The sequence below is a fragment of the Halictus rubicundus genome, chromosome 17 (genome assembly GCF_050948215.1).
Source record: "Halictus rubicundus isolate RS-2024b chromosome 17, iyHalRubi1_principal, whole genome shotgun sequence".
NCBI classification, from domain to species: domain Eukaryota; kingdom Metazoa; phylum Arthropoda; class Insecta; order Hymenoptera; family Halictidae; genus Halictus; species Halictus rubicundus.
The window spans coordinates 2,336,192-2,363,769 of NC_135165.1; the positions used below are offsets into that span (position 1 = coordinate 2,336,192).

The 27,578-nt window shown below is 42.4% G+C and overlaps 1 protein-coding gene across 1 annotated transcript in view; it reads left to right on the plus strand.

Annotated features, from left to right (window-relative positions):
• The first annotated feature begins 3,094 nt into the window (after positions 1–3,094).
• LOC143362657 (uncharacterized) overlaps positions 3,095–27,578 on the plus strand; it is a 98,590-nt gene continuing 74,106 nt past the window's right edge. Inside the window, exon 1 of the mRNA XM_076803013.1 lies at positions 3,095–3,465. Within this exon, the coding sequence (XP_076659128.1) occupies positions 3,375–3,465 (91 nt within the window). The 5' untranslated portion in view covers positions 3,095–3,374. The remainder of the gene's footprint in view (positions 3,466–27,578) is intronic.

Sequence of the window (27,578 nt, forward strand, 5' to 3'; positions counted from 1 at the left end):
AAAACTCGACGTACGAGTTTTTTTCTACCAAGTTATTAAATTTTCAATGACGTGCCGCGAATCTTGCAGTAACATAAAGCACAGGCGAAACTTGCAGCTCATTTTTGTTTTACAAACCAGCCGAAGAAATCGTAGATCACGTTTCGAAATATTGTTCACTGCTCGGAACGGGTTAGGAGTAATTAAAAGAACCGACTGGCAATCAGAGAGAGAGAGAGAGAGAGAGAGATGCTGCGGATCGTGTCTTAAAATTTTCGACAGCCTTGAAAACGCGAGTTCGCTCGCACAAAGACAGCGAGAGCCGTGCGAGCCGAAACGGGATCGAGACCGGCGCACGAAAGTAATTAGCGTGTCCGATGGCAATAGAGTTGTAAAAATCGGTTTGATTGCCGAAACGGGAGCGGAACAGCTCGTTTAAAAGTACATTTCGAGACTCCGCGATCTCCGGGGGCGCTAATGCTAAATAGGATTTCTATAATTATGCTCTCTCATTTACATCTCCCCATGTATATTTAATGTTTGCCATCGCTGGCTCGCCGGTTACGACAGATATCCAATGTAATCGACTTTCTGTCACCTATAAACTGCAATGATATACATACTCCTTGGCGAAATTGTCGGCATACCGGCCGCGTTATTAACGATGACAAATTGATCGGTTGATATTAACGAGATCGCCTATTACGAGAGACAATTTTCGATGAGGCAATTCCCCCCCACCCCCACTCCCCGGATGCACGTCCTCCGAAATAGTCCGATCCCGGCATAATAGTCCGATGCAAATTAGGCCAATTGCGAAACGGTGGTCACCGGTTTCGTGGAGATTCACATCTTAATTATGATCGGCCATTTCCTCCGGCGCGGCCGCGCGGTTTTCTTGTGCAACGCGAGCCGTTCTACGATTTATAATTCGAGGCTCGGGCGAGTGTCAGCGGGGATTTAGAACGAAGTAAACTTCACGCAGGAACAAATGCACCGAGTGCACTCTTGTTGTCGAGTCATTAGGCCCCGATAGAAAAGTTTCGCAGCGCGAGACCCGCTGATTAATAACGGGATCTCGAGACGATCCACCGGAATTCTGCATCTCATTGTAATACGTAATGCAAGAAGCATGGGAGAGCCTCGCCGTTGGGAAACAGGGGCAACGATGATAGATGCTAAGTGTAAACATTCAATGAAGACATGCATATGCATCGGCGAGCATAAAAAAAAAATAGCAAAGATCGTGCGAGCATCGGTGGCAACGACACGTATCGATTCATCGCCAGAGAGAGATTGTTAACCTTTTTTTTTTTCATCGATACGTTACGATTTGCTCTGAATGATTTCAAGAAAAAACAAAATTTACATTTATTGCGGTTTTCTGTCGAAAGAAAATTCAGTGTTTTAATTGTTGAAGAGAAAATGGAGTAGTAACCGTGTTTCATAGAGTCCGTTACGGATTTGATTCGGTAATGACTGCGAGGCGTTAACGATCCAATAGAGCGGTTCAATTAAAAATGCTAGTTGCAGAGATCACATTAACGCTGGCACAATCGAATAACAGAGACTGATGGTTCTCATTGGGCTATGAAGATAATAACATTCCATTAGCGAATTAATGATAGGCACTAGTCAGATAGAGAAAAACATTTTTATAGTTTTAATAATTGTGAATCCTTCCGACTGATTGGATGGCATCTTGTTTACGTGTTTATACTTTTTAGAAAGTTGTTTGGAAATCTTTTCGGTACCACGGATATTTAGAGTTTCTATTTTCCTATGTTTTTTTTCGGTGAAATCAACCGGCCAATTAGAAGTTTTACACACGCGTTCATTACAGTATTATCTAAATGAAAAGATTATTTTACGACAATGTACTAACTCGCGAATGTTGCTAACATTCTCAACGTCTTGAAATACGAGTTGATAATATAGTATGTTCCTGCTGTGGTCGTTAACAACCTCGTTCGTCAATGATTGGCAATCGTAAAATTGTAATAAAATTGTAATAAAAGATCTTTGGCGGTTCACAAGAAAATCCATTATAACATTCTAGAAAACAACAACAAAAAGGTGTTGGAACGAGTATGTTAGAACAGACTCGAATAAAATAAGGGAGAAGAAGAAAAGACATTGGAAAAAATATTTGTCACACCGAAATGTTAACCCTTGGCACTCGAATGTAAGGCGTCACTAAAAATTCCTGCATCCAAAATATTTTTTACATTATTAAGTTTGTTTGTACTTAATAAATTACCAAATAGTTCAATAAATTTCAGTGAACGAGTAAATTGCACCATTTTCGTATGCATAGCATGAAAAAGAATATATATTCTAGGTCGTAAGAAACATTTCGTTTTAGAATTAACACGTTCACGGACAGTAAAAATTTCAGTGAGCTGCAAAAATAGACAGGCAATTTTTCTTGAAACTAGTTGTACTATCCGAAATCTGATTAGAAATAAACAATAATAATAAGTTAACTGTCATTGGTAATGACAAATGAAATGTATATTAATTACAAAAACAAATTTCAATTCGAAACGTATATTAATTACAAAAACAAATTTCAATTCGAAATGTATATTAATTATAAAAACAAATTTCAATTCGAAACGTATATTAATCACAAAAACAAAGTTCAATTCGAAATGTATATTAATTACAAAAACTTAAGGTTGTATAAAATTAAATGAATAAAAGTTGGCTTTAAAATTTCAGTGCTATAGCATTCACACGTCATTTTGCATCACTGTGAAAATGAATGCTATAGCATTTGCGTCCGCGAACGTGTTAAAATGGCTTCGAGTGCAAAGGGTTAAAGAGTTGTCTTTATAAAAAGAAGAGTAAGCAATTAAGAAAATTATTGAAAGTCTATAATGTATTTAAATATTTGAACTCACCAGGACGAAAGTCGAAGAGATCGAGGCAGAGAGAAAAAAAAGGTTGTATACAATTCGACCGCGATCCGTTAATCTCGTGGCGTGTACTGATGACCTGTGACAGAGGCATTACTATACCTGTGTATAAATGCCGTATCAAAGAGTCGTGCAGGCTTTCCCCCACCCCTTCGCGAAGAAGTGCTTTCCTGCGCACGTATAAAACCGGTGAAAGCGCCTGCCGGCCTTCCAGACCATCGCGTAGTACCACAACAGTAACACCTCCGTTATCTGCCATCCCATCGATAACAACAACCCATATCAACAACAACAACAACAACAACAACAACGGCGGATCTTCCTTCTCCGTCTCACTCTTCCTCCACATGGACTAAAAGAAAAGTTGAGTCTCTCCGTTCGTCGTGTTAGTCGTCTGTGGTTCGAAAGCTCTGTCACGCTCTCTCTCTCTCTCGCCGGCTATTGTGGTTCGAATAACTGTAATCAGGAGTGATAATGAAGATGACGTTTGTCAGAACTTTGATCGTCTTGTCGTTAATTGGACCAGAGGTGTTGGGATACCCGCCGCAAGAGAGACTCATGCCTGGTAAGTCAGTGAAATTTTATTCTTAATTCAATTCAGAACTTTTGTGCTTTGAATTTTTTATTTTTCTCTGCTTTCAATTCGATTGACAGTTTTCTTGTATTTTAAACAATTCTTGTATCAGTGCTGCATTTGAATTTGTGCTTGCGCTAGCTTCGTCTTACGAGAATAATCGGGAGATATGTTGGTTCAGGAATTTTAATTATACTTTATATTTTTGATGAGTAAATTTATTTAGTGATTTTTCGTAGAAGCATTGTTTTTATAACCGATTTTTGACAGATATAGTAGATATAGTCTTACGATTCGATTCACAACTTTTTACAGCAGGCACGCGAATTTATTTTGTACCAAAAGAACAAAAGACAGTCGCTTTACAGAATGTTCACGTTGTAGAATCAATTATTTATTTACGGTGATTATTAAAGTGTTCAGCAAAGTGTGTACAGAGTAGCACACGTGCTTGTACGTATCATAAATAATTTTATGCAGTGCTTCCAACAATTTCATAATAATGTTTAGTTGGCCAAGGATGTTATTAGATATTTCAAAATTTCAAAACAATGTTCGCCTTATTAATTAGATTGTTCATTGCACGCGTTTAACATTAATAACGGATGAAATAAATTTCTATATAAATTGTACTTAGTAATTAACGCAAAGTTTACTATAAAATCACTCCATTAGTGTATTATCCAATTTAAAAAAAAAAAAAAATAAAACAGGTGTTACACGTATGTGCGTAAGAATTTCGACAACAATCAATAGAGATAATTAAGTCGGTAAGAGACTGGAAAACATTATGACGTTAGAAGTCGCGACAAGGTTATAAATCAACGAAATTAATAATGCGGCACGTAAACGAGTTCGAACAACCATACAGCCACCGGACGCATTGTATATATAGTTAACATTAATGGCGGATGTCGTTACGGTCGAACATTAAAAATTGGAGTCATTCTTTAGATCTAATACTAACGTACCCTTTCGCGTAGCACCGTAGCAAAAATGAAAAATAATAACCCCTGTCAGGCGAAATTGAAATTCCTCGCTGATCGATCGTGCCCGTTAACGGTTTATTGTGCATCTTGTTACTTCAACGATTATCTTTCGGTTAACAGACTTATTGGACGAGTAAACAAACTATCAATTACACAGTCGGAACGACCCATTTAAAACGCGGTAGTAACGTGTCAATTATTTTCTACTTAACGCTGTCAGAAGTGGTAGCCGACTTCGATACACACACCGTTCTCCAAATAATATGTTTCACGGAATCGTCACGCATATTTAAATACGTCACTGTCAATTACCGTGGCTCACAATCACAACTATTCGTTTGTTTGATCCCTGCAGGCTCTGGATACAAAATTCATCCCCTTCTCTATTGCAAATCCGTCCGGTTTCAATTTATTTATTTAATCCGTTCTGCTCAGAAAAATAATTTACAAATTAGGCTTGTGAAAAATTTCCAGAAAATTAGAAAAGATATATATAACAAGGTCTGGTTGGATTACCGTGAAAGCAATTCGAGTTCCACGTGCCCCACCATTATTGACATATAAAGCCGCACTTGAGCAACCATAGAAAAGTCCCTAACCCCGTAAACTTTGACACTCTAGCTGCCGGCAAATGCCTCTCGGCCGGAGCCTTAATTTTCGCTAATTTTCCACCTCCCGTTTTCCCTTTCGTTCCATCGCCGTCGCATTTGCTTTTATTCGAGACGCTCGCGAACCCAACCCGCTCGGTTTTCCATCCTTCGTTTCTCTTTTGCCCACACGAAAGTAGAACACTTCCTTCTACAGATGCTAATCATGGTAATCTCACAGTATACCGTCCCTCCGGTACGTGACAGCATTCAAAATTGTCTGTACAATTCGTTCATTTATCCTGCCAGATGCTTTTGTCCGTGGTCGCGTTTCTTTTGCGGTGATCCTTGAATAAACTGTTGCCACACGTACGCGGTGACCAACACGTTTAGGATCGTTCACTGCTGTACGAATTTTTACGAAAACAAAAGGGGAAATAAATCGTGGAAATATTCCAGGCCGGAAAACATGTTTAAAAAGGGTTGCAAAGGGTTGAAAGAGGAACGGAGAAAAGCTTCCCATAGAAAAGCCCTCGGAGTCCTTGAAAAGTTAGGCTAAACCTACCAACGCCGGTCAAAATGGCCGGTTCCAGATTTTTTATTTCACAATTACTGAAATTTAGACTGCAGTTTAAAACGGTGAAAACATTAGAGGAATTTAAAAATACATTATTTTTCGGCCTATTAGATATATTAGGAAAGACAATAAATTTCTATTTCAGTCTAGTTCGTTGCAATTGAAATAGAATATTTTTCTATACTACTGAAGTTATATTAACACTAAACGTACCGAGCTATGAATGTAACAGGTACGTGTTGCCTTATAGAAATGACAAGATTTAATTTATTTAGACTTTGCGCGGTTCTTATTGCAATGCGTGCTTCACTAAAGATATTGAATCATTGCTGATGAAAGCATCTTTATAATTTCAAAAATTGTCAAATGAAAGATCCAGATCCGTTCATTTGGCCGGTACGTTTACTGTTAAATAAATATATTTAGTAGAGCATGAAGTATAATACGACACGCACAAAACCCAAATAAATTCAATCTCAGTTTTACAAGATATTTTTAAAGCTCGGTGGGTAGTCAAAACGACTGGTTCCTAATTTTTTCTTTCGCAATTACAGAAATTACAAAAATGTTTTCATCAGAATTTTTCGAACGAACTTTTTCCATTGAAGCACACGTTGGAATAAAAATGTTATTAGGTTTGAATAGACGTGGTCTTGTCATTATTGCAAAGCAATATTCATTGTATTTATTACTCGGTGGGTTTAGCGTTAACACTAGAACTACCGTACCAGTCAAAACGACTGGTTCCTAATTTTTTCTTTCGCAATTACAGAAATTACAAAAATGTTTTCATCAGAATTTTTCGAACGAACTTTTTCCATTGAAGCACATGTTGGAATAAAAATGTTATTAGGTTTGAATAGATGTAGTCTTGTCATTATTACAAAGCAATATTCATTCTATTTATTACTCGGTGGGTTGAGCGTTAACACTAGAACTACCGTACCAGTCAAAACGACTGGTTCCTAATTTTTTCTTTCGCAATTACAGAAATTATAAAAATGTTTTCATCAGAATTTTTCGAACGAACTTTTTCCATTGAAGCACACGTTAGAGTAAAAATGGTACTAGGTTTGAATAGACGTGGTCTTGTCATTATTGCAAAGCAGTATTCATTGTATTTATTACTCGGTGGGTTGAGCGTTAACACTAGAACTACCGTACCAGTCAAAACGACTGGTTCCTAATTTTTTCTTTCGCAATTACAGAAATTACAAAAATGTTTTCATCAGAATTTTTCGAACGAACTTTTTCCATTGAAGCACATGTTAGAGTAAAAATGGTACTAGGTTTGAATAGACGTGGTCTTGTCATTATTGCAAAGCAATATTCATTCTATTTATTACTCGGTGGGTTTAGCGTTAACATTAGAACTACCGTACCAGTCAAAACGACTGGTTCCTAATTTTTTCTTTCGCAAATACAGAAATTATAAAAATGTTTTCATCAGAATTTTTCGAGCGAACTTTTTCCATTGAAGCACACGTTAGAATAAAAATGGTACTAGGTTTGAATAGACGTGGTCTTGTCATTATTGCAAAGCAATATTCATTGCATTTATTACTCGCTGGTTTTAGCGTTAAAGCGTCCTCGATCGCAGGGGGATGCAGGTTTCGGAAAGTGCAGGTTGCACGGTGCAGAGGGAAAAAGAATTGTCGGCGTGCAGAATGGTTTTTGCAGCAAGGGCGACGAGCAGAGGCGAGCTCGGGCTCGGCGACCGGTGTCGATGGAGAAACTAGCGATGATGTGAGGCAACGAAGGGTAACAATAATTCCAGGACGGGCGCGCAAACACCCGCGCCGCGTTGCCGTGTCGAGATCGCACGCGGCACGTGATTCCACGTGCTTTTGCACGTGCTAACTGAACGACCGAGAGGGAAAAAGAGAGTCACGGCTCTCGCACACCTTTCCTCGCGCGGGTTAGAATACCGTCGAAGGAAAAGCATGACCGAGTCACGTGCATGCGTCAGTCACTCGACTCGATTCACGCGACCGCTTTTCCGCGATTCGCCACGATTTTCTCAAAAATTCACCGAAAAACCCGTTTCGAATCACTCTGCTACGAGAAAGAATAGAGCAAACGAAACAAATGAAACCTTCTTCGCGATTTTTTTTTAATGGAAGTTTTATCTGCGTATTTGCGACACTTTTCTGGTGAAAAGATTCATATTTGCTTCTTTAAAATGTTGACTGCCATGTCACCCATATGTCGGTGACGGAATTATTTGTGTCCAGCTTTTTAACCCTTTGCACTCGAAGCCTAAATATCGAAAATATAGAATATTTCCTTTCTACATATATTTTTTCTTGCTGTACATACGAAAATGGTGCAATTTACTCCTACAGTAGTATACAAACAAATTTAATAATTTAAAAATATTTTGAAGAATGATACAGGAATTTTTAGTGGCGCCTTACAGTCGCCATTCGAGGGCTAAGGGTTAAAATGAATTCTTATGTCAATATATTGATTGTAACAAATTTGACTAGGGCCAGTAAAATGTAAGAAAGTTGGGGGACTGCTCGATATCGTACATTAAATTTTTATCAATTTTTATTTCACTGAATAACTTACTTCGATTATGTGGAATTTTTCAGGCTTCTAGTTTGGCAGTGAAAGTGTTAACTTAACACGTTCACGGACAGTAAAAATGTCAGTGAGCTGCAAAAATACACAGGCAATTTTTCTTGAAGTAGTTGTACCATCAGAAATCCGATTAAACATAAACAATAATAATAAGTTAACTGTCATTAGTAATGTTGGTCATTACTTTGAGATGTATATTAATTACAAACACTTAAGGTTGTATGAAATTAAACGAATAAAAATTGGCTTTAAAATTTGAATGCTATAGCCGAAATTAGCCGAGGATCGTGTTCAGAAATAAAAACCGAAGCGTTGGATCGTTGCTCGAGTTATTGCCGGGGTTTCATCGAAGCGATTAGGTACAATGTAGAAAGCAATTAGGCACTTTCTACCGCTTCCGGTACACGCGTTATATATGGCTGCATCCGTGAAACAGAAGCTGTAGAAGCGGACGGTGGGTATGGAAATCAGCATTAGTTCGATACTCGAATCGAAACGACTAATTCGTAGTCGATCACGAACAAGGAACTGAACTAAATATGTCGAAGAGAGCGCGCGGACGCGCTGCATCGGTGTGCAGTAAATTATTAGTGAAATCAAGTTACACGCATAACTAAACTCGCGCGGAAGTGAATTTACCATACATGAGCCTTCGACGCGCTCTGGATATGCAAATCTGTTGCTACTATTGCTCGCTTACGACAGCTACACAGGTCTCCAAGGTTACGAGTACAGCAAGGTTATCTTTCAGTATTAATTTATCCGTTGCGCGTTTCAGCTCGAATAATTGCTGCCGGACCCGTTAATTATTTTCCGCCCGGTTCCGAACCGATTGTCTCTTACACAACGCGTTCGCTTTCTGCCGGTAGCCTAAGTGTTCCGATACTGACACATTCGGACGTATGAACACACACTCGAGCAAAATTAATGGATGAACAAATATCGATAGAACCGATCGAGCAGTTTATTATAGCTGCGTATTTATGTTCTACGAAGTTTTCTTATATCAAAGTTCAAGATTTGATAGCATTTCGTTAGAACACAAAAGTGTCTACAGCTTTTATTTATTGCATAGTATCTCTGGTAACGTAACGAAATAAATTACAAAAAGTTGCGGACATTAGTTTCCAAAAATTTACTACAGGGCATTGAATTATTTATTTTTCTCTGAAGCATTAATGTCAGTTTTTAATGTACAATTTTGAATCGTAAGGCAATTTAGAAAAATCAATGCAACAGTTTTGAAACGTTCTCGGTCCTGTGTGACGTGTTCATAGCAATCTGTCGCGGGTGCTATACATATCGCAGCAGATCGTATTTCCCATTTCTCCGAAGCTTTGCACCCGCGATCATAGTTCTTGACATTGTGTAGAAAGTTGATTGAGAAAGTATCTTCGTGTTATCAACTTTCCAAAGCCAATCCGATAAACGCCGTTTACAGTTGAATTTATCGTGGATCGACGGCGTGAACTGCTCGTGCGTGTAGCATATGCTGTCGGCGAAATGTTTCCGACCAGTTTTCTTCAATAGTTAATGCGCCATAGATCTTTCGTCGAGTCTTTCCATAGATCCGTCGAGTCCTCGTTCGCACGTTCGGATTTTCGGCACGCGTTTCCCTCGCATTTGCAAATTTCATTCGCACACCATAAACTCGCGCGCGTTCCCCGGTGCATGCTTTCGATTGGCTCACCGCTGAAAACAATTAGAATTGCAAAATTGCCGGGCATGCGCAGCGTTCAATTAGTGGGCCCCGTTATAATACCAAAAACGATTACACGAGCGCTCATGTCGTAAGAAAGCTATTCTTCCTGTTCGTGCTTTCGTGACTCGAACGCTGTTTCCTGCACACACGGGATCTTTCGAGCACGCAGCAATGGAACCGGTGTGTGTGTGTGTGTTGATTTAAACATTAACTTTCTACGGCGTGGCGAATTCGTCGGAGGAGTTGCTTTTTTCCGAGAAAAATTTAGGGAAACTATTCTCAAGAATGAAAGAACAACAAATGCTCGTTTTGTTCTCGTCGACACAAAAGACTGCTCGGACAATAGAATGCGTCAAGTGTGGATAAATTTTTCCGAGAAACACACGGGAACTGATTTTACAACAGCTCGCTCACGTCTCCAGGAAACTTGATACGGCGATTAAAATTTACAGAGGTACCGCGTTGATTGATCATTTGAATTTCTGAGTGCTATTTGGCGCCCGTTACTGTCACGAAACTCCAGATAGCATCTCCCCGAATAAGGATGTTCATTAACACATGCTAAACAAGCAAGAGATGAAGGACTGTTGGCAAATCTTTCCGTTTAATCCGAGATTCAGCGTTATTTTCAGATTCTCTCGATGATAATTCCAGAAATACGTTCTCAGCCGGGGCTCGATTGCGCAACCATAAATCGCCGCGCACTTAATCGCGGCGAGAACAAAAGTTATGCTAGCTAATTATCGGAGAAACACTTCTCGCCGGGACGGAAATAAGATGAATAAAATTACTAGTAATTCACCGGTTAACACTTTGAACGGCCAACTAGATACCCGAAAAATTCCATAAAATCAAAGTTATTTAACACTAGATGGGACCCGTCAAAGTGACGGATTCTAATATTTTTAATTTACGAATATTGAGATTGTAAAGATGCGTCCATGAGGAATTATTTAACAAATTGATTTCTTTCGGTATACATAATTTAAAAAGTGGCTACAAGTTTCGATAGATACGTTGATGTTATTTTCATAAAGTAGTGTAAAATAGTCACTTTTAGTGCTCCGTGAACCTAGTGTTAATGAAATAAAAATTGCAAAAAATTAAATGTATGATACCGAGTAAACATCCAACTTTCTTGCACGTTACAGATTCTAATCAAGTCTAATGAATATATCAACGTAAAAATTCGTTTTAAAACCTGCACAAATAATTCCGTCAGCCACGCACGGGTGACGTGGGGCGTTCAACGTGTTAATGTTGCAAATGTGAACGGAGAATATGAAAATTAACCCTTAGCACTCGAGTGGTGACTCTGAAGCACCGCTAGAAATTGTTGTGGCAATATTTCAAGGAAATTACAAAAAATATTACAAAATATTTGTTACATTACAAAGTTTGTATTCAGTAGATTACTAAACATTTAAATATTATATGTGGAAATCGAATAGGATGAAAATATTGTAAGACCGGAAGAAAAATTTAGTTTTAGAATGAGAATAGCGCCGAGTGCAAAGGGTGTTAAATTATCGAAAGCGTTGGGGTTCGGTGGTGGACGATGAACGTTGAAAAAGGAAATGGATTCCGTATCCGTTTTCGGAGAGACCGCAGCCGGTAGCTGGGTTGAATGCGCCCTGTACGAGGTCCGACGTTAAATGCGCCTAGAAGGCATCGGGTGCAACAACAAAAAAAGTTGGCTACCGTTTCGGGCGAGACCAGCACATGGCAGCAATAGCAATCGCGGGACGGTCGTGCTCGGTTTTGCCCCGTAGCTCCGTGTCGCGATTGTCGGGCCGCTCGGGCTCAGGTAGATCTGATTTCCGTCGAGCTATAAACCCGTTGATAGTTACTCCTTTATGCAGAATTCACGTGCACGAGAGCGTGGCAGTCGGTGCACTGTCCGATGCACGTGACGGCGGGCGCATTGCGCCGGCCGCGGTCACGTGCACGAGCCAAAGTGCTCCGTCTCGCTGCGGCTCGGGAATGCACGCCTAACATTTGTCGGCGTATCCCCCCGTGCACCGATGAAATATGCATGAATCATGTGATCGCGCGTGCATCGATTCGCGTGTGAAATTGATCGTCTTCATCGGAAACGGCCGAAACCCCGGAGAAAGTATCCTAACTGACACCCACCGATGCATCTTTGTGCACATTCGAAAATTATGCTGCGCATTTTGAAATTGAAAATTCCCTCCATTCTTGACGCCGTCGACCGGAAAAACCGGAATCGTCGAGCAACTTTAACCTTGAATTTCGCGACACATAAAATTTCGCGCAACTCTCGTTCAACGCGTTTTCGATTCGAGAGACACTGTTGCAAGACATGCGTTCACAATTGAAAGTCGAGTATGAAAATATACGAGTAGGCGTAATATTCCGGAACGAGTTCCCCCGTGTCGTTCGGCGGGCAATAAATGCGGCATTACGCACACTTTTTCGAACACTCGGCGCGAGAGCATGAGCGCGTTCGTATAACGGGCACAGTTGAATTCTCGCATGTTTCGTTTTTTTTTTAAACCGTGCCGATCTTTCGACGGTGTACGTGTCTATAAAATGCGCGTGTGTTTATCGAAACCGCCACGGTCCATCGACGTTCTAGATCGGTTAATATTGTCAGGCCGAACCATTTTCTAGGTCAGCCATACCCAGTATCTAATAAGCAATTACGTTTATTGACCACTTATAAACCACAGAACGCTCGACCCCAGGAATGCAGTTCTATTTTGCCACCTTGAATTCAACCACCGCTGCTCGCGGACCGACATGTTTGATTTATAAGAGGCCTGCTGCTGACACTCGCGTTTCACATGAAGAGCTGTCACGTTTTCACTTTGTACGATTTTTTCTAATTAACAGTGAAAAGTGAACATCTTCAACAAGATATTCGTAAATTTCAATAAATGAGGGTTTCGATACACTCGGTGAAAGTGGGGTGAATTTCGACAATTTTCCTGAAGAGAGAAAATTTTTGATCGAAAAACCACTTAGCACCTGTTGTAGTGTACACTCTCATGTACATTCGCTGAAAGTTTCATTGAAAAATTCGTAAAATTAAGGAAGTTCAATTAGATTTCAATAGATGACCTTCCTCTTTGCAACGAAGGGTTTCGATACACTCAAGAAAAGTGGAGCGAACTTTGACAATTTTCCTGAAGAGAGAAAATTTTTTGTCGAAAAACCACTTAGCACGTGTTGTAGTGCACACTCTCATGTACATTCGCTGAAAGTTTCATTGAAAAATTCGTAAAATTAAGCAAGTTAAACTTTAATAAATGAGCTTCCTTTGCGACGAAGGGTTTGGATACACTCGAGGAAAGTGGAGCGAATTCTGACAATTTTCTTGAAGAGAGAAAATTTTTGATCGACAAACCACTTAGCACCTGTTGTAGTGTACACTCTCACGTACATTCGCTGAAAGTTTCATTGAGAAATTCGTAAAATTAAGGAAGTTAAACTTTAATAAATGAGCCTCCTTTGCGACGAAGGGTTTGGATACACTCAAGAAAAGTGGAGCGAATTCTGACAATTTTCCTGAAGAGAGAAAAGTTTTGATCGAAAAACCACTTAGCACCTGTTGTAGTGTACACTCTCACGTACATTCGCTGAAAGTTTCATCGAAAAATTCGTGAAATTAAGGAAGTTGAATGAATTCAAATAAAACCGATTTTTCTCGCCTGAAACTGTTACGTCTGGTTTCGTAGGAAGATGATTAAAATTAACAAAATCCGCCTGAATTTGACCAGTGGAAACGTTGAAGAGACCAATTTCGCGGTTATTTCGTCGAGTCAAAATATTTTTGGAAACCCGGTTATATTTGCACGCGTCGAGAAGCACGAGAGATCCTCTAGAAAAAAAAAAGATCACCTTTCTATTTCAAGTTACTGTAAAAGGCGATTGCAACAAGCCAGTAGGTACGGTTAAAGGCAAGTTTAAAAATGCAGGTTCCAGGTTGCCGCGCGTTGCTGAACACTAGGAAGAATCGTGCGAATGCAGGAAGTCCGTGTAGACCATACTCGGTTCTGCCGCACAAGGACGAACAAGGAGATGCACGTAATCTCTCAATTTCACTCGAGCAGAAGCGTTATAGAATCTATCTTACGACAGTCTTTTTTTCTCATCCGAGCGAGCTGTTTCTGCAGAGTCTCGTCGCTAGGAATGGGAAACGTTGAAACGAAACCCGTTAATCGACGTCCGACCGTGTCGCGAGCATTTCCTTCAACCCGGGCTTACCACGATTTTCATAGCAATCGTGACCAAACGGAATCCTGGCCAAGTTGTCCGGTAATATTTATTTCATAGCGTCTTCGAGTCTATAATTGGCAGTCGAGTTGTTACCGAATTGGTCGGCAGCGTTGGCAAATTCAATCGGGGAGCAACGAGTTACCCCCTGGTAGCGTAATTTAATCGTTTCTGTTGAAACTACTATGCTTGAAGGGGGGGACACAACTTTTACTGGGCAAAATTGTTAGCGTACGACACTCTTCAGGATACAATTCAAGTTTAAATCTTTATTGTGGTCAGTTATAAAATTGGGAATGGTTAGATGGTCAGTTATAAAATTGTAGATGGTTAGATGGTCAGTTATAAAATTGGAGGTGGTTAGATGGTCAGTTATAAAATTGGAGATGGTTAGATGGTTAGTTACAAAATTAAATAGAATTAAATATAGAATTATAATAGGCCAGGGATGGTTATAAAATTAAATTATGATTTCCCAAGAGTTCTGTGACAGATATGAGGTCCCTTATCAGAAGACGTGTCGTATCGAGCTATACCTCTTCTCTTAGACTTGCTTTTGTCTTCAAGGTTTATATTAATCCTCTTACCACAGCTTAATACAAATAGTTAATAACGCGTGAATTGCAGAAAAATGCAATTTAGCTGGAGCCAATCGGAGAATCCACGCGGATTTCGAACGCAGTCGTCGATACCGCGGATCGAAGTATCGCCGCTTAGGCGCGTTTTCCAGTCATCCTTGAAGGCAGAGATGTAGTCGCGCCGAGCTCGCGGCCGGTAGGCGGACAAAGAGGCAAAGACAATGAGCAACGTCTCGGGCATTCGAAAAATTCACACCCACGCTCGCCGTTATCTCTGTCGCGCCGATTGTTTTGTTTTAACATTCCCCTCCCCCCCCCCCGCTAAATACGTATACACCTATACGTAGTCGCTGAGTTGCGACACGCGGCGAGTCTGTATGAACCTTCGGCATCTAACGAGCACCTTTATATGGTTTTTATTTACCGCGATGTGTCTTACCGCTCTCGGTGAATCACGCATTAACGAGCCATCGTTTAGGCGAAATCGAACATTCCGATGTTCGTGTATCATACATCGTTACACCTTTTTCGGTGGTTATCAACCGCGCGAGGGGAGTGAGTCTTCGTTGCAAAATACTTAATCCGCGATTCAATCTTCCATTCGCCAATTAGGAAATTAACGGTTCGATCGCGGGACAAGCGACAAGATAAATGGGAAATACGCAGCGACGGCGCGACCGGCTGGAGGATTACCGAAGAGGAGATGCTGAAATTGTTGTAACTTTGTGAAAAGGAACGATGGAAGAGTCTAATCAGGCGCGTTCTAAAGCGCGAAGTCTCAGCTTTGACGATCCTGAGTTTATTATTTTAATAGATATTTTTACATCGTGTAGCATCGAGGTTATTCTAGAGGCACTTTTGTACCGTTGCTCGGTCAGAGGTACACCTATTGTTTAAACTTCTGTGAAATGGAGATAAACAATCGTAGAGCAAGTTTTAAAATTTCGTTGCAAAGGGGACGCTTCGCTCTTCAATTTCACTGTGATTTTAGTCGTGGGATAAATTTTTTAATGTCTGCAAGGGCGATTGAAATTGTAAAATTATCGAGAAAAGCCGGGTATCACGAAATCTTTAATTCCTCATCTCCTAAGTGATGCAAAAATATGCAATATAATATCGTGAAAGCTGAGACTCCACGCTTTCAAGTGAGCCCAAGTTGGTCGTTGTACGATCATTTTCCACGGAGTTATGACAATTCGACAAGACGCGTGTTTGGAGCATCCGAAAATTTGCGGAAGATGAGGTAAACGGTCATATTGGAAGAAGGCAGTTTAATTAGTTGTTAACAAAGAATTTCTAAATAGAAATTGAAATCCCAATGGGATTTGGCGTATCGAGGCAAATCGATTGTTAGGTCGGAAGGAGGAATGGTGTCGTCGGCACTTAGCGGCCGCGTCGATGATCATCGAACGGTTCGCATGGCCAGTGAAATGACCTGAGAAAACGGCCCCGTATATATATATTTTTTTTTACGCAACGCGCGACACATTCTTCCTGGTGAACGAAGGTAAACGCTCCCTGGCCGATACCTTAACCGGTGGAAAATTGTGTCTTATTTCTCAATTAAGAAAGGTACAGTTTAAACTGTATCGCCGCCGCGCTTGTTCGCTTTTTACCGGCAAAGGCATTGGGATATTGGGACAGTGAGAGGATGTGGAAGAAACGGGTGAGAGGTGATGAATGCGCCACGAAACGATAGGGCCGAGTCGAACGGAGAACGAAAAAACATTCTTGCGCGTACCGTTCGTCGAAACGGCCGCATAAATTTGTTGACATAGCATAAATTCGATTCTGTCCGGGCACTTGATCCGCGCGCACGCGTGTGCGCACAGACTTTTCCCTGATCAAGGTGAATGTAAACACTTTTTGCACAATGTAGAGCACACAAGCCGGTAGCGAACTCCTTAGAATTATTGCTCGGTGGTGCACGCACTCCCGCAGAGAAAGGTAGCGAGGTAAATTGGCGCATAATTGAGCGCAGATAAAATAACGGCATGATTGAACTGCAATTAGGTCAGCTGCTCTGTGACGTTTTTCTGGAAAATCCGGCAGGGCGCGGTATACTGGAAATTAGGGGAGGTTTAAGTCACCGTTTGGCTGAATTTAAACTTTTCCCCTGAGCGCTTGAAGTTTGTGCTTGTTCTGAGCTGAGTATCTTTGACATACGCGAAGTGCGAAACTCGTTTGGGCCTGTATAGTGCAGAATATGCAAAATTAGGGGGAGTTTAAGTCATCGTTTCTCTAGCTTCGAATTTGTTTACGAGATACAGCCCCTCCAATTTTTCTAAGAAGACACGTGGTGAATTCTTGGGAAAATAGTTTCTTTGGTAAATAAATTGTACAAAATTTAAACTAGGTTTGCATGATGTAGAAGGCATGAAATTAGGGGGAGTTTAAGTCATCGTTTTTCTAGCTTCGAATTTGTTTACGAGATACGGCCCCTCGAATTTTCCAATTTTTCTAAGAAGACACGTGGTGAATTCTTGGGAAAATAGTTTCTTTGGTAAATAAATTGTACAAAATTTAAACTAGGTTTGCATGATGTAGAAGGCATGAAATTAGGGGTAGTTTAAGTCATCGTTCTTCTAGCTTCGAATTTGTTTACGAGACACAGCCCCTCCAATTTTTCTAAGAAGACACGTGGTGAATTCTTGGGAAAATAGTTTCTTTGGTAAATAAATTGTACAAAATGTAAACTAGGTTTGCATGATGTAGAAGGCATGAAATTAGGGGTAGTTTAAGTCGTCGTTTTTCTAGCTTCGAATTTGTTCACGAGATACAGCCCTTCCAATTTTTCTAAGAAGACACGTGGCGAATTATTGAGAAAATAGTTTCTCTGGTAAATAAATTGTACAAAATTTGAACTAGGTTTGCATGATGTGGAATGCATGAAATTAGGGAGGGTTTAAGTCATCGTTTTGCTGGTTTCTGTCAAACAATATAATTTTTAAACAGATCGCTTTAATTATACTTGACATCCAACTTTTCCTTTTACGGAAACAAATGGCCCTCTCATCTGATTTAGCGACTGATGGAAACGCCATTTGGCGATTAATGGCCCGCGTGCATTGACACCTCGACGATTGTTCAGGACGCATAATGAGAGAATGGGAGAAGGAACGCGGCGATAGCGATCTAAGAATCCGCATGCGCGAGTCGCTCGTGATTAAAGGATAAGATCTAACGGCGGTGTCCCTAAGCGAGCACAATAACTGGGACCTTTCTAGCCTGATCTTCGTCACGAGACGAAGCGGCCCCCATGCAAACGCGTCGAGATAATCACGGATACACTTGCGAGTTGCAACTGCATCCAACTGCATCGACCGTCGCCGTCGCCGCGAGGGAAACCAGATTCCCTTGATCTTGCGCGCCGCGGCTGAATTATTCCGCGGCGAGCGACACCTTTGCAACGCGCGAAACTACAAAAATCAGCACGCTCCCATATATCGCCGTTATGTTACTACCGGATACCATTACACCCACGATTGGCTCACAGCCACGCCGTTGCATTCGAGCCGCTCCTTTCGTTCGGAACTTGTCAGTTACCGTTGCTGGCAACGCTAACTGTCTCTCCGACGTTCGTCATCGACTCCAAGAACCGTTGAAAGTTGCAGGCAATTCTTCCATTAATTAGCATCGCGATGAACGAAAATTTGAGAAAAACCACCCTTCCCATTTCCATTGCTTGTGAGAAAATAAATTCACGACTCGTGCAAATCAAAAATCGCTCGCATTGGTTGCAAGACATGGGAACCAAGAAGGAATTTGTTTCTCTCCCCAGTGGTTTTAATTTTAAGATCGATAGTTTTGAATTCTTGTAGTATTTTTATTATTCGAAACTATGCCCACCCGTTGTTGCTGTAACTGCATAAACTTCGCAGACTGGTTGTGACAATTACCTGTCCGTCGAATTGCAGTTTTAATCGTTAGACAATATTTTCTATCAATATTCTCCATCTTAAGAGATTGGTTAAAGCGAATAAACTGTAGAATCTCAGGATTTGCGAGATTTGCATAAAAACTCGCAGAGTAAGATCATTCGGTGCAAGCAGGACGAGTCGCTGACTGGGAGCATTGTCAGAAGTTGTGCAACGCTCGATTCGCTCTCTTATGCAGGCCATGCAAGACATTGCACAAAGAACCGTTTGTCGGGAATGCTCAATCTTGGAAATAATCGTACGCGTTGCGGACCGTTCTTAATCGCGTGCAAAGCGAACTGCATTTTCGCAGAATGTGTCACCGGAACGGAAAATTTACTATCATTCATTTAAATTAGCGGCTGTCCCATGGGAACGGTAAAAGGAAGAATCGCAGCGAAACAAAAATTGGATTTGTTATTCGAAGCACGTGGCAGAGAGTAGTTATTCTGTAACGAATGCGCTGCTTCGAACAACCTAGAAAGTTAAAACCTAACACGTCTGAGATATCGTTCAATTATAATATAAAACGGAGCGGCTCGATCTGCAGATTTCCGACCACCTGGTCGAATCGTAATTAAACTTCGACAAACGTAGTGAAACGAGACACGCGGGGTAATCGTACGCGCGCAAATTGGCACGGGAGTTCAGAGGACATGGTTACGAGCTCTCTGGTGGAAATTTATGTATTTTTCATTGGTATTATTTATGCAATTTACGAGCGGTTACGTGTCACGTTTTAGGCCTCGGAAAATCTATGTTACTTGCATGTTCGACCGAGTTTGATCGATCGTAAATATAAATTTAATCGTGAAAGCGGTCACGAAAGAGCAACTTTTATTCCGAAAACCGGAACGTCAGCGCGGAAAGAGAGCTAGAGAAAAAGGGGTTGGAACTGCTTGCCAGATATCATGTGGAAAGGCACTATACTCGCGATTTTACGACACGGATACTCTACGGATTCGTTACACGTGTCTGTCTCGCTATTTGATATCTAAAACTCAGTGAATTTTCACTCTGAAAAACATTTTAGAGGGTTAAATAAATTCCTTAGCTCTCCTGGAATTTGCTGGGTCCATATTCAACGTATTAATTTATATAGCTTTGCCCGGAATCTGCAACCCTAATTTTTGGTGCAACCCTCAACTAACCATTCAGGAGCGTCAGTGACTAATAAACTAGTCGGTAACGATTCAGGAACGTTCCGAAGCCGATCAGGGACGTTTCCATTCGAAACAGGAACAGCGATGGAAAAGTCGCGATTGTTGTTGCATTTGATGAAAATTAGAGTCGCGTTGGAGCGGGTCGAATCGACCTTCGCGATCTCGCAGCGACAGCCGTCGAGAAAAAGAGAATCGGAGCGATCGTAGGTGCAGCAGTGGCTTCGAATCCAGTTATCCTCGGTTCTCAGGTGCTTCTAATTGGCTCGCAGGAGAATAACGACGCGACACGTAACGAGTATTGCTCACGTGAGAAGATGGTAACGCTGTGGTCGGCTTGCACTCGAGGCGCAACGTGCGGTGCATTCCGTGCACGCCGCGCGGTGTACGGTACTCCGAGACTGCGGTGATCTTTAGACGCAGGACTCGGTCCTTGAATCCAACGGCGAGATGCGGCGCGCGATGCATCGACGAAAAAGTCATTGTAATAGGTCACTCCCTCCCTCGAGCCGCCTATTACCCTGGCGAACTCTGTTCGAACGTGGAAAATGCAGCGAATGAATTACCCGAGACAGTTGCATAAATTATACGCGTCTCTTTCTTTGGACACCGTTCGATTTCTTTCGTGTTGTAAGACATTGTATATCTTCGAAATGCGACGGTACGAGTGAAACGTGATTTGTGTCCACACAAAGTGCGCAGCGAGTGAAAGCCTACCCTTAATAAAGACTGCCCAAAGAGGCAGGCCTATCGATCAGCTGAGTGCCCAAAGAGACAGCCCTAGGGATCATCTGATTGCCTAAAGAGGCAGTCCTACCTACCAGCTGATTGCCCAAAGAGGCAGCCCTATCTACCAGCTGATTGCCCAAAGAGGCAGCTCTACCAACTAGTTGATTGCCCAAAGAGGCAGCCCTACCAACTAGTTGATTGCCCAAAGAGGCAGCCCTAGGGATCATCTAATTGCCCAAAGAGACAGCCCTATCTACCAGCTGATTGTCCAAAGTGGCAGCCCTACCAACTAGTTGATTGCCCAAAGAGGCAGCCCTACCAACTAGTTGATTGCCCAAAGAGGCAGCCCTAGGGATCATCTAATTGCCCAAAGAGGCAGCCCTAGGGATCATCTAATTGCCCAAAGAGGCAGCCCTAGGGATCATCTAATTGCCCAAAGAGACAGCCCTATCTACCAGCTGATTGTCCAAAGTGGCAGCCCTACCAACTAGTTGATTGCCCAAAGAGGCAGCCCTACCAACTAGTTGATTGCCCAAAGAGGCAGCCCTAGGGATCATCTAATTGCCCAAAGAGGCAGCCCTAGGGATCATCTAATTGCCCAAAGAGACAGCCCTATCTACCAGCTGATTGTCCAAAGTGGCAGCCCTACCAACTAGTTGATTGCCCAAAGAGGCAGCCCTAGGAATCATCTGATTGCCCAAAGAGGCAGCCCTAGGGATAATCTAATTGCCCAAAGAGGCACCCCTATCTACCAGCTGATTGCCTAAAGAGACAGCCCTAGTGATCAGCTGCTTGCCCAAAGAGGCAGCCCTATGGACCAGCTGCTTGCCCAAAGAGGCAGCCCTATGGACCAGCTGATTTTCCAAAGAGGCAGCCCTATGGACCAGCTGACTGCAATTTGAACATTACTCGCGCGTCTACATCCGGTATCTAGTCGTACACTTTAGTGACACCCTGTATATACCATCCGTTGATCACATGCCACGCGATACGAGATAGACGGGGTCACGAGACTGCATTTAAAAGTGCCTTGCACTTTTGCGCGGCAGACCTTGAGTACAGAGCCGACTGGAATGCAATTTACCGAGCATTGTTCGTAACTCGTACCGTACCGAGCTTTGTTTAAACATATACTCGATTGATTCGCTCCGTTTCAGCGGGGGTTCAGCGCGTAACTATTGCTAAACGGCTTAATGGAAAATGGAGGAAAACGATTAATTTCCGCGACACTGCGAGAATGCCGTGCTCTTATCGTAAGTCTCGTGTGTCGCTTGAGATATGACATAGTTGCGAGCATGGCACAATAGCCATTATTCGCGTGCGTTCAGTAACGAGGAGTTTCGCAATTTTTCTGATCTTTCTGTATCTCTCTTGAAAAAATGGCGACGTTCAAGCGGGGCGTCGTTCGAGCGATACAATTAACAAGCGACAAAATTAACCGGTTCACGGAAGGTTAACGAAACAGTTTAATGACGAGCCTTTTTGCCGGCGTCTTGCGCACTGCATTTCAAATCTGTTTCGCGGAATTCGTTCGGCTTTCTTGTTTTCGGGGAACGCGTGTATTTTTTTCGACACCTCGCGCGAAATGCTTCACTTCCTTTGTTGCCTTTGCCGTCGGAGACTCTGCGTAAAAAGATTTATGCTTGACGAACAATTTCGTTCTGGTTCTCGTGGTTCGACCCCTCGCCGACCAACCATAACTCCCCTCGCCGCCAAACAAACCGTAATTAATGTATCCCGATCGTTTCCTCGTTAGCGTTTGGTTTTTACGATGTCCAGCTTCGTTAACGAATCGGCACTGTTCGTTAAGATCGCTAAATGTGGTGTCGCGCAATCGGTGCAGAAAATTTTACAGAAAAATTCGCAAACGGTAAAAAGAGGAATTCGCGTAAAGATCGTATTTGTTAATCTGCGAACAAGAGCAATATTCGTTGGGATCTGTGGCGTTTCCGTAAAATTGAAATCAAACGCAAAGTTGAAGGAAATAGAACAACTTTCTATTGGAAAGGATAATTTAAACATCGTACTAAACGAAATCCGATACGATGAACCTTCTCCGGCACAAGAAACGTCATAAAACGATACTTGAACAAAACCGTGACAAGAAGTGCGGCCGCGGAAGAGCGAAAGTAACGACACGTATACGAGGAGCGTTTCATTACACGCTGGAAATGGAAAAAAAGTTAATTAAACAAAACCGGCGGCGATAGTGGAAGTTGCCATGATCGGGATAGGACCTTTTCGAGTGGTCAAATCGATATGAAGAAAAAAGCGCAATCGTGAAAACGATCGGCGACCGTCGAATGGGGAATGTTTACAAGATCGGATCGCGAACGCGAATTCAGACAGTATTTAATCGAATTTACTGCGACATAGAATTAAAGTAATGACATTATAACGCCATAGGGTGCCATGTCTATGTCACCGCGCATGCAATTACCAATAGGCTGCCCGGTAGCACCTGTTTAGGTTCGTTTCATACCGGTTACACCTGTTCCGTGCACGGGTGCCACAACTCGACTTTTTGTTCACGGAAGATTTACGCGTCTACGAGAAGCACCACCAAAAATATTATTCAAAAAATTGCTAAATAAACCAGCGAATGGTCCTAAAAACCACCAATTATATAGTCATAAGAATGATGACATTTCACATTATTTTGTAAGAATAACAGAGACGAATCTATCCAATTTTTTGACCATTTTTGAATAGTATATGCCAAAGGAAATAAAGTCGAAGAATTCCCCATGGACGCATCTTTATAATCTCCATAATAGTGAATTAAACATAACAGAACCCGCCATTTTGACGGGTCCAGTAAACCCAGCGTTAAAAAATTGTTCCCGTAGACTGAACCTGTCCGCAAAATCCATTTTTTCCCCTCAGATCTCGTCGATTACGATGGTAGTTGGTTTTTTAATTCGTCGACGATCGAGTCTCGCGGTTCTTCATTCCAGAAACGCGGTGCCCATTATTTCGAAAGCAGTCTGCGACGACAGAATCAGCCGACTTTTTCTTTCTGTAAACGCTTCCGACAGTCGCTGCACGCGGTTGCGTCCCGCAGAGTTCATCGGCTGCAAACAGTCGCCGCACCTGAAGGCAAGAAGCGTTCCGCGGTAGACCAGAATCGAAGGTATCCGAAATAACTCGTAAAACCGCTTCGGGTTTCGCCTGTGCTCGTCGACGTGAGCACGACCGTTTCACAAATTCAACCACAGTTTGGCCAACCGGCGAATTTCACTGCGACTTCTTGCCGGCTCGCTCGTGAGTCACCCGCGAATTTTTAGAAAACCGCCGCGAACAATGCGTCTCGCAAAAATCGCGTTCCTCTGCAAAAATCGCGTTTCCCTACAAAAATCGCATTCGTCTGCAGAAATCGCATTCCTCTCCAAAAATCGCGTTCCTCTTCAAAAATCGCGTTCCTCTTCAAAAATCGCGTTTCCCTGCAAAAATCGCGTTCCTCTTCGAAAATGGCATTCCCCTGCAAAAATCGCATTCCCCTGCAAAAGTCGCATTTGCCTGCAAAAGTCGCATTTGCCTGCAAAAGTCGCATTTGCCTGCAAAAATGGCATTCTCCTGCAAAAATCACATTCTCCTGCAAAAATCACATTTCCCTACAAAAATCGCATTCGTCTGCAAAAATCGCATTCCTCTTCAAAAATCGTGTTCTCCTGCCAAAATCGCATTTCCCTGCAAAAATCGCATTCCCCTGAAAAAATCGCGTTCCCCTTCAAAAATCGCGTTCCTCTTCGAAAATGGCATTCACCTGCAAAAATCGCGTTCCCCTGCAAAAATGGGATTCCCCTGCAAAAATCGCGTTCCCCTGCAAAAATCGCGTTCCTCTTCAAAAATCGCGTTCCCCTGCAAAAATCGCGTTTCCCTGCAAAAATCGCATTTCCCTACAAAAATCGCATTTCCCTGCAAAAATCGCATTCGTCTGCAAAAATCCCATTCCTCTTCAAAAATCGCGTTTCCCTACAAAAATCGTGTTCTCCTGCAAAAATCGTGTTCTCCTGCAAAAATCGTGTTCTCCTGCAAAAATCGCGTTTCCCTGCAAAAATGGGATTCCCCTGCAAAAATCGCGTTCCCCTACAAAAAACGCGTTCTCCTGCAAAAATCGCGTTCCTCTTCGAAAATGGCATTCCCCTGAAAAAATGGCATTCCCCCGCAAAAATGGCATTCGTCTGCAAAAATCGCATTCCTCTTCAAAAATCGTGTTCTCCTGCAAAAATCGCGTTCCTCTTCGAAAATGGCATTCCCCTGCAAAAATCGCATTCCCCTGCAAAAGTCGCATTTCCCTGCAAAAATCGCATTCCCCTGCAAAAGTCGCATTTCCCTGCAAAAATCGCATTCCCCTGCAAAAATCGCATTCCTCTTCAAAAATCGCGTTTCCCTACAAAAATCGTGTTCTCCTGCAAAAATCGTGTTCTCCTGCAAAAATCGCGTTTCCCTGCAAAAATGGGATTCCCCTGCAAAAATCGCGTTCCCCTGCAAAAATCGCATTCCCCTGCAAAAGTCGCATTTCCCTGCAATAGTCGCATTTCCCTTCAAAAATCGCATTCGTCTCCAAAAATCGCATTCCTCTTAAAAAATCGCGTTCTCCTGCAAAAATCGCGTTCTCCTGCAAAAAAATCGCGTTCCTCTGTAAAAATCGCGTTCCTCTGTAAAAATCGCATTCCTCTGTAAAAATCGCGTTTCCCCTGTAAAAATCGCGTTTCCCTGAAAAAATCGCGTTTCCCTGAAAAAATCGCGTTTCCCTGAAAAAATCGCGTTTCCCTTAAATAATCGCGTTTCCCTGAAAAAATCGCGTTCCCCTGTAAAAATCGCGTTCCCCTGCAAAAATGGCGTTCCCCTGTGCTTCTCTCGAATCGAAAAAATCCTCGAATCGACGGCTAAGGGACCACAGAACGCGCGCCCTTAATCTTTTCATTCTACATTATTTAATATAAAAAATAAATTGCTTTCTCATGCAAAAGCGACGAATCGGTTTAGCGTGCTCGGAGAGATTTTGCGGCCTCGAAATGAGATTTTCGGTCACCTCGAAGAAACCTCTGACGAAACGGTATTGTGCACAGTTCGAGCCGTAGCGGCGATCGTTAGAGACATTAAATTTTTGTGTTGAGCAGCGGCGAATTTGATGAAAAAGTCTTATTGGCAATCGGCAAGAGGAACGCGACCGGTGTTTTGCCGGGGCCGAAGACAAAAATGTAATTGCGCGTGGGGTGTGTCGTTTGTGTCCACCGTTGGTCGATCGACGATGCAGTTTTTCGCGATCGGTGGCCTCTTATGAAATCGCTAGGAAAATAAATCGTTGGTTTTAGCGTTCTGCACGCGGCCTCTCGGATTTGTCTCTCGCGTGTATAAAGCGCTTTTCGCTCGGTACGATCGGCTGACGCGATTGCACCTCGGGCTACGTTTAATTCGACTGTGATTTCGTTCGAGGCAATATTTTATCGTTCGAGCCGACGTATCGACCGGACACGGATTCGAATCTGGATCACCGATTATTTTCCGTGGCCACTTGTTGTGCCGACCACCCGATTCCACGCAGATTTGCATTCCTACGCTCGAATCGCTTTCGAAACCCGGCTAGGAAGAATAGGCGAGCGTTGCTGGGTTTCTCCAGATAAATTTCCAGCTCATTTCCGGATCGATTAGGATCCCCTAATCAACATTCCCGCGCGAAGACCGCCGCCGTTCACGATCATCGAGCCCCGTCTCGATCCGCGAATCGCTTTCTCATTTTCTGGCGAATTTATGGCGTCGGTAAAGTCCCCAATTTTTGAGATTCTGTCTTAGGTACGTCATGAAATTTGTTAAATTAATCATGAAGTAGTAGGAACATCCGATCGTATTATTTTCTGGTTAGAAAAATTTGTGACAGTGTAAGAATATTATCCGATTTTCAACTGTTTGAAATTTTGAGGGAAAGAAGTCAACGTCTTCGTAGACCCTGCATTTTGCAATTAATACAGGCAATTTTTGCACGAAACTCCACAGTCCAATAATCACAGTGATCGAGACTAAAATGATATTTTAATGACGTCTTTTTTGCGCGCAGTTAGAGTCAACATTCTCCAACAGAAACGAAAACTCGGCAAACTCGAAAGAATAAAATGTTTAAAAATAGCATTTTACAAACCGCACGAGATATATCTATCTACGGGCGTAGATTCCGTTCGAGTCTTATAATTAAATGTTTTTGTTCGTCGGTTAATGCCAGCGCATTCGGTGTTGCACCACGTGAAACACGTTTGATACCGAGCCGGGCGTTTAGAACGTTGGAGATAATGAATTGCAATAACAGCGAACCACCTGTCTGATTAAAATGAAATTCTCCCGAGGCGGTGTAATTGCCGAAGAATTGCCGAACGTGTGAAAAAATTGTATCATTTTTCCGTGTCGATCGAGCGGCAGTCGTTTCGCTTGTTTCGCGGTGGTCGAAGTTCAACGACTCAATAAACGGTCGAGAGAGAGACTATTATAACGAGTAGCATAAAAGCGCGGCCACGTGGCACACGGTTTTATCGCGTGCCGGCGATCGATCGTATCCGCGACCATATTTTTTTTTCTCTCGAAAACATTATTCGCGGGGACAAGTAGCAAAGTGTATACGAAGTGGCCGTTCATGCAAATAAGGCGCGATGCTATCGTTTTAAGATCAGGTGCGCGCGTGCGATTTTCGCGTGTGCGCAATTATTTCGATCTCGTGCGCAGTGCGCGCGACCGTTACCTAATTACTGGCCCCGGTCAGGTCGGTTCGCGGCGGCTGACAGCGAAAATTACATTAGACGTCGCGCCGAGCCGCGCCGCGTAGCGTCGCGTCGCGTCGCGATTATATTTCCAGCACGAGGACATCATTGGTCTGCGTCCGCTCATGTTCTCGCCGGAAAACCCTTCACCGAAGTTGAAGCATGGCGTGCACGTGACGCCGGGAGCACGTGTCACTCGGCCTCACTTGTTTCCGAAAGTATTTCCCTCGACGGCGAGCGAGTCCGAATCCCCATCGATCATCGAATTTCATTACTTTCGAAAAA